The sequence below is a fragment of the Myotis daubentonii genome, chromosome 8, assembly GCF_963259705.1.
Source record: "Myotis daubentonii chromosome 8, mMyoDau2.1, whole genome shotgun sequence".
Lineage (NCBI taxonomy): Eukaryota > Metazoa > Chordata > Mammalia > Chiroptera > Vespertilionidae > Myotis > Myotis daubentonii.
Window position 1 is genome coordinate 2,950,727 of NC_081847.1, and position 15,064 is coordinate 2,965,790.

The 15,064-nt window shown below is 62.8% G+C and overlaps 1 protein-coding gene across 1 annotated transcript; it reads left to right on the forward strand.

The window, feature by feature from the left end:
• The first annotated feature begins 198 nt into the window (after positions 1-198).
• Positions 199-8,957, forward strand: EEF1A2 (eukaryotic translation elongation factor 1 alpha 2). Its single transcript, XM_059705047.1, has 8 exons — positions 199-350; positions 1,581-1,796; positions 3,439-3,618; positions 4,068-4,364; positions 5,668-5,818; positions 7,092-7,348; positions 8,007-8,241; positions 8,561-8,957. The coding sequence occupies exons 2-8, from the start codon at positions 1,653-1,655 to the stop codon at positions 8,686-8,688; spliced, it is 1,392 nt and encodes a 463-aa protein (XP_059561030.1). The 5' UTR covers positions 199-350; positions 1,581-1,652; the 3' UTR covers positions 8,689-8,957.
• The last annotated feature ends 6,107 nt before the right edge of the window (positions 8,958-15,064 follow it).

The window sequence follows — 15,064 nt, forward strand, 5'->3', positions numbered from 1 at the left end:
CCTCTGCCTCTGCTCTCCGTCCTCGGTCTCTGGCTGTGCTGCTCCTCTCTCCATCTCTGGCCCTCCCTCCCGTCCGTCTCCCTCTCCCTGCCCCCAGCTCTCCCCCGCCCCCCTCGCCTGCGCCTGAGCTCCCTCCGGGTGCGTCTGGTCTCGGCGCCTTTGTAGCGCTCCCTCCCGCATCTTCCTCGCGCGTCCCTGCTCCGCGCCCCGCCCGCCCGCGCGCCCGGCTGCCGCATTGCCGAGCTGCAGGCGCCGCGCACTGCGCCCGCGCGCCAATAGGTGGACGCCTCCCGGAGGATAAAACCGCGGCGCCCGCGCCGCCAGTCCCTCTGGCTGAGACCCGGCTCCGGGTAAGGACGCTCGGTCCCGAGTCCCCGCCTCCGCCCCCAGCTTTCCGCGGGGGTCCCCTCCCTGCCGGGGCCGGTCCTGGGGGCGGAGGGCTCTGGACCCCGCGCCTAGCGAAGCTGCGCTGCTCGCCACCGCAGGGACCTGCCGCCCACCCCGCGCGCCGGGACCCGACACCGGGGTCGGTCTCCACGGCGGGCGTGGGGTGGGGGCTCCTCGGTGGTGCTTGTTTACGCGGTGGCGGTGGCGGCGGCGGCTGGGGCCGAGCTCCTGGGCGGTGGCTGTCGCCCTGCCCTGCGCCGTGACCTTGGGACCGTCTGGGTGTCTGCAGGTTTGGGGCAGGGGAGTCAGTGCTGGGGCTTGTGGGGGTGTCCGGGCGACGGAATGGGGGAAGGGGAGTCGGAGAGACCCGGGGACCTGGTCAGCAGTCCCTCCCCTCACCCCTTTGGGGTCCACCCGCCAGTGCCCGCCCTCCCTCCCAGCCGCCTGGCCCTCTTGGGCAGCCTAGGGTTCTTCATGGCCTCCAGGATGGGCAGGGGCTTGGCCCGGGGCCCTGACCACAAGGAAGAGGGAAAGGGTGCCCCCCAACCTTGGTCCCTCTCAGGCTGAGGGGCCTGATTCTTCCTCCTGTGGACAGAGACACCCGCCCCCCTACTGTCTGCCCCCTGCCCAGAGGGGGAGGGCTGGGCTATTCTGGGCCCCTGATCTGGGCACCTCCGTCCTGTTGGAGCCTGAGGCCAGCGAGTCTCTGGTGCCAGCCAGGCAGGGAGAGGAAGATGGCGTGTCCCTGTCCCTGTCCCTGCCTGAGAACGGGGAGCACTGGCCTTCCTCCTGCGCGGCTCTGCGGGTGGGGGTGGGGGGCAGTGTCCTGCCCAGAACTGGGGTGAGAGAACAGCATGGGGAAAGGGCACTGGAGAGCTGGCAAGGTGACATCCCCGGGCTCCTGACTGGTCATGGGGCTTGTCTGCCTGTGTGTTTCCGTGTCTCCAGACGGGGGTCAGACTCTTTCATGGGGGCTCTGTGGGCCTTGATATGTTCATGGGGGCTGTTTGGATCGCCACCTTGCTCAGCTGGGTCAGGCACGGCTGGGTCTCACCTTCCCACGGAGCATAGGGACTTGGCCTGGCCTGGGGGCTAGGTCTGTGGCCAGATGTGCTGCTGCCTGTGCAGGGCTGCATCTTTGCTGGGTTTCTCTCTAAGGTTCTGTCCCCTGTCCCCCCACCATCACCCCACAGAGCCACTGCTCAGCATCTCCTGCCCGAGCCAGAGCCCCCCAGGTCGCACGGCCCTTCCCACCCCCGAACACCATGGGCAAGGAGAAGACCCACATCAACATCGTGGTCATCGGCCACGTGGACTCAGGCAAGTCCACCACGACAGGCCACCTCATCTACAAATGCGGGGGCATCGATAAGAGGACCATTGAGAAGTTCGAGAAGGAGGCTGCCGAGGTGAGTCGGGGGCGGGGTGAGGGCGGGTTCCGCTCTGAGGCTAGGCTGGCCTCAGCCCCCGGGCATGTGGCCGGCGTCTCTCCTCCAGGGCAAGAGGGGCGTGAGCCCTAAGGGACCCTGTGAGGGGGACGTGTGCCTCAGAGGGTCCGGATGGGAGTGGCATGGGGGGAGCACTGGCTGCCTCTCTCTGAGGATGTGCTTGGTGGGGAGGAAGATGGCTTGCTGGATCTGGCCCAGGATAAGGGGTAGCTTGGAGATAGCATTTCTGCCCTGCACAGAAGGTTCTGGAACATTTTGCCACACTGGACTTGAGAGCCCTGGAGCCTGTTTTTCGTGCCCCCCAGGGTTGGGTTCCCGTGTCCCCAGGGCTGAGGTCTGGGGCTGGAGGTGGCACTGCCCTCGCTTGTTCCAGGGCTGGGCCAGGACTCGGTGCTATTAATAGCTGATTGATGGGCACTGAGCCCATCAGCTCCATTTTCTCGTGCTAGACTGGGGAGGGCTGCTTGTCCAGGGAGGTGCCCTTTGTTGAGGGAAGGGGGAGGGGGGCTTGGTAAGGATGAGGGCGGTCCCGTGAGCTGGCCTCCCCTCTCTTGAAGCTGCTCTTTGGCCACTGTGGATGGGAAGTGGCCATGGAGTGGGGGCCTGCTTTCTGCACCCCTTGCCCCCACCCTGAGCTCTGTGAGAAGCCCCCATTTGGGGGAGCTGTGTGGGCTCTCACCGGGATGACAGAGTAGCTGGGACCAGGGCCAGGGAGGGGACAGCTTCTGGCCATGGGGCGGGGTCAGGTGCTATGAGCTACCTCCCTCCATGCCTGGGCCCCAAAGCTGTGTCACTTCTCCCTGTGGGCCTGGAGCTGGAGGGAGGTTGAGGGTGTTTTCAGGGCATATGGTTCCGGTCTTTGGGGTCCTGTCTGGGTGGCCCCTTCTGGCTGGGCAGCCTCCGGGAGGGCAGAGCCCTGGAAGGGAGCTGTGTCCACCTGGGCAGTGGCCAAGGCTGCTCTCCTAACGACAGCCCTGGCCCCCAGGCATGGGGTCTCTCTGGCACTGGGCACAGGTATGTGCAGAGAGCAGCCTGGCTTTGCTTCCCCTGCTCAGTGGGCCAGGAAGGGGCGCAGGAGCGCGGAGCTGCGGGAAGCCGGCTGACTACCGAGAGAGCTAGAGAGCGGGCCCTTGCTTGCGACCTCATTCGATTTTTCTTTCTTTAAAAAGAGATCACAGAGGGGTTTTGATTTGACAGCCTAAACCCAGTGGTGGTGTCGGCCTCTGGCTGAGGCAGGGATCTTGGGGGAGTGGGTTTAGCTTCTAATAAAGGGGAGCCACCACCAGGGGAGGGCTTTGGCCTGCGGCTTCTCTCAGAGCCGGTCACAGGCCCTTGCGCCACCTACTGGTGGATGCCTGAGTTGCGCCCATTTAGGAGGCAGGAGGCTGGGCCTGGGGAGCCAGGGTACCCCACCTGGCTTGAGTTCTGAGTGTTCCTCAGAGAGTTTCAGGTTCCCAGTGGGGAGCCATGGGGGCTGGGGCCTGTTTCCTGCCTTTCGCCGGGACCTCTCTGCTGTGACGTGCTGTTTCCATGGCCCCGGGTCTGCTGGCCAGGGTCTGGGCCTGGGTCTCGGGCTCGCCCTGAGCCACCCCCACCCCTCCAGATGGGGAAGGGCTCCTTTAAGTATGCCTGGGTGCTGGACAAGCTGAAGGCGGAGCGGGAGCGCGGCATCACCATTGACATCTCCCTCTGGAAGTTCGAGACCACCAAGTACTACATCACCATCATTGATGCCCCGGGCCACCGAGACTTCATCAAGAACATGATCACTGGCACATCCCAGGTGGGCAGACTGTGGGGCCACAGGGGCCCGGGAGGGGGGCAAGGGCTCCCATTCACAGGGTACCTGGGTGCGGGCTCGAGTCATCGAAGGGGAGCCGGGTCTCCTCTGCTTCCTCATCAGGGCACAAGACCCACCTTTGCCCCTCTTGCCCCACCTGGTACAGAGTTGCGAAAACAACTGATTAAGCGCCTCAGTATCTCAACCAGGCAGAGTGCCTGTAAGGACAGTCAGCCATTGTCCGGGCCACCTGTGCCACAGACAGACTCGGACAGTCCCTGACCTTGCCGGGGCATTCATACCGACAGACAGACAGATGAGCCCCTGCCACTGCCCCGAAGGTCGAGATTCCCAGGTCCCATCCCAGGGACTGTCCAGGCCCCTGTCTGCTGCCCGGAGGGGCCTGGACACTAGGTGAGGTCTGGGGCTCACGGTGCTGTGCCTGCGGGCAGGCGGACTGCGCTGTGTTGATCGTGGCGGCAGGAGTGGGTGAGTTCGAGGCGGGCATCTCTAAGAATGGGCAGACCCGGGAGCACGCGCTGCTGGCCTACACGCTGGGCGTGAAGCAGCTCATTGTGGGGGTCAACAAGATGGACTCCACGGAGCCCGCCTACAGCGAGAAGCGCTACGACGAGATCGTCAAGGAGGTCAGCGCCTACATCAAGAAGATTGGCTACAACCCGGCCACCGTGCCCTTCGTGCCCATCTCCGGCTGGCACGGCGACAACATGCTGGAGCCCTCCCCCAATGTGAGTGCCTGGTGGGAGGTGGTAGGGCTGCTCAGACCTCTTCCCCAGGGCCCAGAGCACTGGATCAAAGGTCAGGCAGGTCAGGGTGGGGTGCTGGGTCGGAGGGCTGTCCCTAGACTCCCTGCACCCTACGGTCTTTAATCTGTATCAGTGCCTGAGCCAGCCCCTGTGGGTGTCCTCGGGGACCACACGAGGCTGGCAGAGGCTTCTGCAGCCCCTTCTCTGGCTAGGACAGTCCCCTCAGGTCAACAGTATAGAGATGGCAGCTGCTGGGCCCATGGGTGTCTCCAGGAGCTGCTGTGCAGGGTTAGTTTTCACAGCCTCCGGGCACCCCTGGGACCTGGAGCTAGCTGGGCTTTGGGAAGGGCTGAAGGCTGGCTCTCTGCTGGCCACTTGGGCAGCCACTGTCCCCGGAGCTCTGACTGGGCAGGAGGTGATGAGTGGAGCTGGGTGTTTTGAATTTGTTGAACCCGAGACCTAGTGCCTTGGCACTGTCAAGCCAAGGACACCCTGGCCCAGAAGGGTGGCCACTCACTCTGGCCAGCACTGCAGCCACCCACACGGAGAGGGGGGGGCATGGAGGGCACCCGCAGGAGAGCCAGCCCCGGAGCCTGTGGCCTGGGTGCAGCCGGAGGGCCGCCCATCTTGCTGGGCAGCGTGTTTGCACGTTGCAATTGCACGTTCCCTCGTGGGACCTCATGTAGTGCTGGGGGGGCTGACTGCACCCCCTGCCCTCCTGGGGAGGCCCACAGGACCCTCACCTCCACTTCCCCCTGCCTGGCCTGCTGGCAAGTGGGGACCTCTCACTGCTGTTGACCTGGGGTGTCTGGAGGACAGGGCCCCTGGGGATGGGCCTGGGCCTGGTGCTGCAGGCCTTGTCTTCCTCTGGGGCTGGTGGGCTGGGGGCTCGGTGATAGGACGGGGCTGGTCTACTGTCAGGAGAAGCCTGGGTAATGCTCTGTTGGCTGTGCCTAGAGATGGTGGGCACCGTGGTCTCTGGGGCCGAGGCTGGACTCTGCCTCTGGCTCGGCCAGTAACCCTGTGTGTGGTCTGGGCCGAGGTGGAGGCTCTGCGTCCTTTTTTCTCTCTGCCCAGTGTCTCTGTGGTGTTAGGAGTGAGCTGGGAGGGGTCAGTTGTTTAGCATCTCAATGGGCCCCTAGACAGTGGAGGGCGGAGCTTAGCTCCCCTGCCCCCCAGGCTCCCTCAGGTCGGTGCCTGCACTAGGATTCCCCCATTGGGACTTGGGGGGGGGGGGTGGTGCAGGCTGTCTCTGCGATGCCGTGCGTGCCTGCTTCCTGCCCAGATGCCGTGGTTCAAGGGCTGGAAAGTGGAGCGTAAGGAAGGGAACGCCAGTGGCGTGTCCCTGCTGGAGGCGCTGGACACCATCCTGCCCCCCACACGCCCCACGGACAAGCCCCTGCGCCTGCCCCTGCAGGACGTGTACAAGATTGGTGGTGAGTGAGGGTACAGGGCTCTCTTATAGGCGCCCAGCCCACTTCGGCCAGCTCTGCCCCTCAGACCTCTCTCCTGAAACAAGCTCCCAATGTCAGGGTCTTTCTGCCTCTCCCCCCACACTGCACACTTTCTGGGTTACCCATCCACCTATCCATCCCCCATATATTCATTCAACCATTCATCCATCCTCTATCTATCTGTTCACCTACCCACCCCCAAACCCTATCCATCTATTCACCCATCCATCTATCCCTCTATCCAGCTGCCCACCCCCACCCATCCATTGGTCTGCCCAGTGTTTGCCAGGTCTTCCTCCCTCCAGATAAGAGCTTGGTCCAATGTCAAGAGCTGGTGGCACAGGGGTGCCAGTCCTGTGGCCTGAGTGCAGCTGGAGGGCCGTTTGTCTTGCTGGGCTGCATGTTTGCACGTTGCGATTGCACATTTCCTCATGGGACCTCATATAGTGGCGGGGGTCGGGTGGGGTGGACTGACTGCGCCCTCTGCCCTCCTGGGGAGGCCCACAGGACCCCCGCCTCCACCTTCCCCTGCCTGGCCTGCCGGTGAGTGGGGACCCCTCACTGCTGTTGACCTGGGCTGTCATATCGTCCTTGCCCAGGAGTGAGAAATGCTGTTTAGGAGTTGACACAGAGACATAACCAAGTGTGAGACCCATGAGGGTCTGTGGCTGGAGGTGTCGGGCCTGTGTCAGGGGCAGGGACGTGCTCACCCAGCATAAGCGCAGCCACCAGCCCGTGTCTGTCACACTGTGATGTCACACAAGCCTCCATCACAGCCAGGGAGATGGGGTGGAACCTCCCCTGGGCTGTGGAGAGACCAGACTCCCAGTGGGAAGCCACACAGGTGTGAGCAGGCCCATGAGAAGGGTGGCACCAATGTCCCTTGAGGGACAGCCCCGGCCAGGGCTTTGAAGCTGGGCCAGGTCATTCCGGTGGGTGGTGCTCCCCCCTCTCGAGGAGGAGCCTCAGAGGCGAGGGGCCCAGTGCCTCACCTGGGGGCAGGGAAGGGACCCTCAGCCCAGATGGCCTCTCCTTGCCCCATCCCCCCTGAGAGGTTCTGGGAACTCTTGTTCAGTCCCTTTCCTGTGGGGTCAGGGGAGCCTCCGCCTCTGTGTGAAGCTCTGTGTGTCTGCTTCGTCTGGGGTCTCCCTGCCCCCGCACTCCCTCCATGTGGCCGCGCCCCATGCCTGCCAGGGAGTACCAGGGGCACCCCTTTGGCCCGCTTGCCCCTCACAGCCCCTTCCTCTGGGCCCAGGCATTGGCACTGTGCCTGTGGGCCGAGTGGAGACGGGCATCCTTCGGCCTGGCATGGTGGTGACCTTTGCGCCTGTGAACATCACCACGGAGGTGAAGTCGGTGGAGATGCACCACGAAGCTCTGAGCGAGGCCCTGCCTGGCGACAACGTCGGCTTCAACGTGAAGAACGTGTCCGTCAAGGACATCCGCCGGGGCAACGTGTGTGGGGACAGCAAGTCCGACCCGCCCCAGGAGGCCGCCCAGTTCACCTCCCAGGTGGGTGCCCATTCCCGCAGGCGGTAAGGGGCATCCTCGGTGAAGTAAGTGGCTGCCCACAGCGGCCGAGCACTGGGCACCCTGGCCTGGCATTGGGAGAACTCAGACCCTTGCTTTGCACACACGACCTCCAGGCCTGGAGAGGTTGGCACAGGGTCGAGGGCTCCTAGGAAGGGTGCACTGGCGGGGAGCCCAGGCCTGTCACTTGGGCTTCAGTGAGGTCCCACTTGGGTCCTGAAAGTGCTTTTATCACTTTATTGCCAGAGACGTCTCTGTGGTGCTTTTATTCTCTACACGGTCACTGCACCCTCTTTGGTCACTTCCTCACATGACAAAGATCGGCCTTATTGACATGTAATTGAAATATAAAAACTGAGGCCCAGTTTCGTCATCCCCGCCGTAGTTCTGGCCAGGGTTGATATACAGGCGCCCACTAGCGCTTTCAAACAGTGCACCTGTCTGTCGTTTATCTCTCGTGGTTGGTTTATCTCCGTTTATTTCAATGCTTAGTGCCGACCTCGGGATCCAGGTCTGTCCCATCACTGGACCTTTTTCCACAGTCAGCACCCGGGCCCCAGGGACCTGGGGGGTGGGCTGTAGCCTCTCCCTGCCCTGATGCCCACCTGTCACTGATGGCGTCATGCCACTCTGCCCGCAGGTCATCATTCTGAACCACCCTGGGCAGATCAGCGCCGGCTACTCGCCGGTCATTGACTGCCATACGGCCCACATTGCCTGCAAGTTCGCGGAGCTGAAGGAGAAGATAGACCGGCGCTCCGGCAAGAAGCTGGAGGACAACCCCAAGTCCCTGAAGTCGGGCGACGCAGCCATCGTGGAGATGGTCCCAGGGAAGCCCATGTGTGTGGAGAGCTTCTCCCAGTACCCGCCTCTGGGTGAGTGGGCTGTGAGGGAGGCCGAGCCCCAGGGCCCGCCAGGGAGGGGCCTTGACTTTCTGCTAGCCTGGGGCCTTAGCAGGAGCGGGGCCTCCGGGAGCACCCGCGGCCCCTGGGCAGGTCTGGGGTGGTGCCCTTTCCCAATGACTCGCCCAAGGCGCACAGCCAGTCTAGTGAATGCCGCGCAGACGCAGGGACACGCAGATTTTACCGGGGCCGGGAGCCCAGCGAGGGTCCCAGCCCGGCGGCCACAGGCTGCATCCCGGCGGGCGGGCGGGCGGCCGGGAGGGCAGGCCGCGCCCTCACACCCTCCCCGCAGGCCGCTTCGCCGTGCGCGACATGCGGCAGACGGTGGCCGTGGGCGTCATCAAGAACGTGGAGAAGAAGAGCGGCGGCGCCGGGAAGGTCACCAAGTCGGCGCAGAAGGCGCAGAAGGCGGGCAAGTGAAGCGCGGGCGCCCGCGGCGCGACCCTCCCCGGCGGCGCCGCGCCCCGCCCCCCGCCGCGCCCCCGCCCCCCGCCCCGCCCCGGCGCCCCGCCCCCCCGCCAGAAGCATGTCTGCACCTCCGTGTGTCAGAGGCTGTCCGTGAGCGACTGGATGCTCGCCATCAAGGTCCAGTGGAAGTTCTTCAAGAGGAAAAGAGCCCGCACCGCCGCTTCCGCATCCAGCCTTCGCCGCGCTCAGTGCCCGTTTTACCAATAAACTGAGCGACCCCACAGCTGTGTGCGCCTGCTGGGGGGCGGGGCTGGCGCGGTCCTGTGCTGCCCGGGGAGGCGGTGGGGCCCCGCCCAGGAGGCCGGCTCCCAAGTCCAGCTGGTCTGGCTTGCCATGAGGGGGCTTTGCAGTTCCCCCTGAGATCTGCAAGCGTGGCGGGGGGGTGGGTGGGGGGCTGGATGTTTTGGGGTCTCTGAGAACCGATGAGAGCTGAGGGCCCCTTCCCCACAAGTGATTCTCTCACACCATCGTTCCTCACCCACTTTCCTGGGGCTCCCTCCCCAGCCGGTCATTTGCAGCAGCACCGTGTCCACCCTGCTCCTCAGCTGGGCCCAGCCTACCCGGGAATGCCACCCCCAGAAACCCTGGTCAGGCCTGACCTTGGTCAGCAAGAGCAGGATGGCAGGGGGACTCTGCTCAGCCAGCCTGCCCGTGGGGGCTGCACCAGGAGCTGAGAGTGGGGCAAGCAGACCCCAACCTGCTCCCAGGGCAGACTCGGGCCAAGAGCAAGCCCCCGTAGTGTATGAAGTCCTGCAACAAATGACAGCTGGCTGTTCAAAGCGACAGCAAGGGGCTCGCAGTCCAGAATCACTGGGACAAAACCAGGGTGCTGGCAGGGCCCCGGGGCTCGAGGGCAGGCCCTCCTGGCCTTGGCCCGGGGCTGTGGCTGGAACTCCATCTCTGCCCCTGCGCCATGTCTCCCTCTGCGTCCCTCACCCAGGATAGTCTCACCCCAAGACCCTTAATCTAGGAACTTCTCAAAACCCCTTCTTGCCGCGCAGGTCTCAGGGATGGGGCCTGGAATGTCAGGGGGTGCATCCAGCCCACAACCCCCCGGGGGTGCTGCCAGCCAGGAGGGGCGAGGGCACGTGGCTCAGAGAGGCCTGTGGAGGGGCTGCTGGTGTCTCCCACCCGCCCCGTGGCGGGGGCGAGCCCTGGAAGCTGCGTGTGGGGGGTAGGACCAGGAAGGCCCGGGAGCAGCGTGCCCTTTGGATTCATCCCGGGGGTGGGGTCATGCTGGCGGCTGACCCACAGAGACCTCCCAGGAGGGCAGCGAGTCAGCAAATACACAAGACACCCAGGCCCAGTGGGGTTTTGGGTCAGTGGAATAATCTTCAATATAAATCTCCCACACAATATTTACACTGACAAAGTATTTGCTGTTTCCCTGAAATTGAGACCAGTCTGTATATTTTGTCTAGTGGTGGGACTCTGCCCCAGGAAGTTATCTTACACACGTGGCCCAGTTAGAACTGGGGTCAAATAAGAGAAACTTGCCAGCCAGAGACAGGATCTTGTGTGGCCCCTGAGGGGTCCTCAACCTCTGGTCCTGGTCACTGGTCCCCTCTGGGGACCCTGGTCACCCAGACGCTGAGGGTGGGACGATGTGAGCTGTCCACACAGCAGAGGCCTGGGCTGGGGGCCCACTGCTGGCCCTCCAGGTGGGTGCGTGGAGGGCGTGGCACAGGTCCTGCCAGGCTCATGGACTCCCAAGAGCAGGTGAGGACGAGGCAGAGCACGTTCCCATTCCTGGCGGTGGAGGGCAGGCCTTCCGGGAAGGGTCTCTATTCCTTGGGCACCACTTTTGGGGTGGGTTGATGAAGGCAGGTCTGAGAAGCCCCAAGCCCACAAGTCTAGAGCCTGGCCTCGCCCCTGCCTTGCTGCGCCCTGGTTGCCTGGCTGGGGGTGGCCCCAGGGGGTGGGGAAGGGTTGGGGAAGGACAGTGACAGGAGGCTGAAATCTGGGAGCACGGCCTGGTGGGGCATGCAATAGCTCCAGGTGTTCACAAGGGGGCAGCACACGCAGGCACCTCTCCTGGGATTTTCCCACTGACCTCTGGGTGGGGGCTCCCCTGCCTCCAGCACTGCAAACTGGGTCCCATTTCCGCTGTTCCTGGAGCAGCCCCCATTCAGTGGGTCTTGGCCACACCTGGGGCCTATGCTACAGAGTCAGAGCGAGATGTGCCCGTCTGTCAGGAGGAAGGCTGTGGGGGTGCGGCAGAGTCCCAAGGTTACACTCTGGGCTGTGCGTCTCAGACCCTCACAGTGTCAAACGTCGCTGAGATTGCATCTATGGGTGCCGAGCAGACTGGAAATGACAACAGAGATATTTGAAACAAGAATGCAGTGTGGCCTGGCTGGCGTGGCTCCGGGTTGAGCTGACCTATGTTCCGGGTCATGGTTCGACTCCCAGTCAGGGCACAGGCCTGAGTTGTGGGCTCGATCCCCTGTGTGGGGCGTGCAGGAGGCAGCCGATCAATGATTCTCTCTCATCATTGATGTTTTGATCTCTCCCTTTCCCTTTCTCTCTGAAATCAATAAAAACATACTAAAAAATAAAGAGCCAAATCTTTTTTTTTTTTTTTTTTCTTCTTATATTTTATTGATTTTTTTACAGAGAGGAAGGGAGAGGGATAGAGAGTTAGAAACATCTATGAGAGAGAAACATGGATCAGCTGCCTCCTGCACACTACCCTCCGGGGATGTGCCCGCAACCAAGGTACATGCCCTTGACTGGAATCAAACCCGGGACCCTTGAGTCCGCAGGCCGATGCTCTATCTGCTGAGCCAAACCAGTTAGGGCAAAGAGCCAAATCTTAAACAAAAAAATGCAGTGTGGTGATTGCAGGGGTGGGGTGAGGGGAGTGGAGGCAGAAGAGGGTATAGGGGATAAATGCTGATGGGAAAAATAAAGAGAAAAACCAAAATGACCCATAATCTCACGACAAAGGAAAAATAATAAACAAGAATGCCTGGCACACACACAGCGCCATGGCGCACTGCTGGAGACGCCACTGTGCAGGGCAGAAAGGAGGGAAGAGAAGTAGTCCGGTGTTACTGCAAAAACAGTTCTGACCTTGAGAGCCTCTGGAAGGTTCTGGGGACCTGGGGCACTGATCTTGGCAGGAGTGCCTGAGTTCTGCTGCCCCCCCCCCCCCCTCCGCCCCGCCGAGGACAGGGCAGGTGGTACCTGGCCGGCTTTGGGGAGGGTTGGATGACTGCTGTGGTCAGGTGCTCTTAGGCACAGCGCTGTCCAGTCTGGGAGTGGCCGTCAGTCAGAGCTGAGGCCCTCGGGCAGGGCTGAGGTCTAGGAGCTGGGGGCTCTTTCCCTCCACAGGTGTCAGTGGAGCTGGGTAGGTAGGGGTGACCTCAACTTGGGGAGCCCCAGGGGCAGCTGGATAGGACAGTTCGTGGGTGAGGGGGACACTAGCCTGGACAGTGTGCCCTGGCGGGGGTGGGGGGTAGAGCCTCAGGGCCGGGCTTGCTAGGAGGACACAGGGGCCCAGAGAGGTGCAGGCAGGGCTGGTGCTGAGGCCTGAAGCCAGCCGGGCAGGCGCTCCCGCCCTCCTCTGGGCTGGCGGGTGGTTTAGAGCAGGGCCGCCAGGACCCCCAGTGGTTTCCGTCTGCACTGTGGGAGCCTCTGAAAAATTCATGAGCTGCTGAGGCTTCGGGTCTGGCTGAGCTGGCCGAATCTGACCTGCCTCCCGCCTGTCTGCCAGGGCACCCTGCCCTTCCCCAGGCTACAGGCTGGCCCTGGTGGGACAGCCCAGTGCCCTGACAGTGGTTTCAGACTGGCAGCTGCGGGCTTGTCTCTTGCTGGGGGCCCTGGTGTGTCTTTGAGGGGCCCGTGGGTGTGCTGCGTGACATGCGTGCATCTGGTATGTGAGCCCAGCAGGCCACATGCTCCTGTGTGCGTGTGGCCTGGGTGTGGGGTGTGCAGTGGAGTGTCCCAGAGCCCTCAGGAGCTGAGCCAGTGAGCGCGTGCATGTGTGTGTGTTCGTGGGTGTGCATGTGTGTAGGCACATGGGTTTAGATCCATGTGTGTGCATGCTACAAAGAGAGCATGTGTGTATGTGTGTGCGTGCACGTGAGCACGTGTTTTGATTCTACCTGCTCTGCTGGCTGGCAGCCTGGAGTCTGGGCTGAGCCGCTGGGCGGTGCTGGGCAGCTGCCCCTGTCCTGCAGCTGTGAGGGAGTGGGGGAGGCTGGCAGGCAGCTGGACTGTCTGGGTGTGAGCGGGAGGAAGGGAGGAAGGCAGGAGAGCGTCTGGTCGGAGGTGCTGGGAGCTGGCTCCTTCCCAGGCTCCACTTGGAACTCCTGGTGTCTCACCGTGGGGTCGGCTGGGGTTAGGGTTAGGGAAGTGGGGAGCCAGGGGAGCCGGGAAGCCCATGGAGGCGGTATGAGGCAGGGACCCCCAGGTGCGGTAGCTGCCAGAATGGAGGTCGGATCAGCTCAGCACGCCAGGGTCTGGGCCTGGCCTGGGGTTGCGTGGGAGGCGGAGGCAGGGTGCAGGAGGCAACGTTGGGAGGAGGTGAGAGAGCACCCAGGCAGACCCTGCCTGTCTGGTGTCCACCCTGGCCAAGTGGGTGGACCTGCAGGGTCAGGGGCAGGGACGGACGAGACCAGACTTTGGGTGGCCTCCCTAAGGATGCACCTGCAGGCTCCGTGGAGGAGCTATGGTGGCCGTGGGCTGGGCTTGCGCCATCTCTGAGGCCTGGTGGGCCCAGCTTCCGGGGGACTCTGTGAGGAGGGCACCGCCAGCACCAGCGCAGTTTGACGCTGTGGAGCCAGCGGGGCTCCTGGGTTCCAGGGCTTGGCTGCCTGGAAAGGGGTGGTGGAGGGGCAGGCAGAACAGGATATGCCCGGGGGCGGGGGGGGGGCGGGGGGGGGGCGGGGGCGGTGGAAAGAGGGGCCATGCTCAGTCCCATGCTGGGGGTGTGAGGTCTCCCTTTCATCACCCAGTGTCTGGGTAGAGCTCTTGCCCCTCGAGGGGCAGGGCCTGATGGATGTCCCACACCCATGACGACCCAGAGCCCCCTCCCTGCGCCTGGCTTTCTTGGAAAGCTGCTGGGGGGAGGGGGGCCTGGGGACATTCGGTGCCTTAGTGTCCTCTCTCCCCATTTCCTGACATGGGGGCCGTCCCCCTGCAGGCTGGGGGCCGCAGCGCACGCGGAGCCAGCCCTGCCAGCGATGCGTTTACTTTCACTGTAAAGCTTATACAGTGCTCAGCGCTTCACAGACCGAACCCATCGCACCAGCCCAGTCCTGTGGCGTCTTTACTGCTACTGCCCCCATTTGCAGCCAGGAATCCGTGCCCAGAGAGGGCCTGCGCCTGACCCAAAGTCATACACGCAGTGAGGCCAGCGAGCGGCGACACAGCTGTGACAGTGCATTTTGTCATCAAGGTAGAGAACAGCAACATGGAAAGCCTAGGGCTACTGTGCTGACCTCTGATGATGGCCACTCTGTTTCCACTTGGCGGGTGCGGCCCTCACGGGAGGCCTGCCCGGCATCCCGCCCCCTGCCTTCTTCCCCTGGAAAATCCTCGCCCCTGGGCTTCGGTATTTTCCCAAACTTTAGGGAGGAAGGCCATTTGTTTGCACTAATTCGTGCTAGGTGTGAATGACTAACTTGCTGGGAATAGCTGCATTTAAAAAGAAAACTTCTTCAGCCGAAACCGGTTTGGCTCAGTGGATAGAGCGTCGGCCTGCGGACTGAAAGGTCCCAGGTTCGATTCTGGTCAAGGGCATGTACCTGGGTTGCGGGCACATCCCCGGTGGGGGATGTGCAGGAGGCGGCTGGTCAATGTTTCTCTCTCATCGGTGTTTCTGACTCTCTATCTCTCTCCCTTCTTCTCTGTAAAAAATCAATAAAATATATTAAAAAAAAAAAAAGAAAGAAACCTTCTGTCTTAACCTCAGCACTATTGACATCAGGGACAGGTAATTCCCCCTGCTCCTGGGCAGTAAAGGAGCTCCACCCACTAGATGCCAGCAGCTTCTGCTCTGTCATAACAACCAGACGTCTCCAGGTGACAGCGATTGGCCTACCTGGCCCTCATTCTGTGGGTGGGACACGGGAAAGGATGTGGTCAGATGTCTGAGTGGGGAGGGACAGACAGATGGTTCCCTTCAATGACAATCTGAGGGAGGGTCTGTAAGAAACCAAGGAGTGTTTCTAAGCAGGATCTGGGGTTGCCTGGTACCTTCCTGCCACTTCCTGGACCCTCCTCTGTGCCCACGCCACCCAGGATGTTTGGGTAGCCTACAGGATCCTCTCGGCTTAACCCTCCGCAGCTGGCCCCTGGCCGCGGGCAGCCCTCCTCTTCC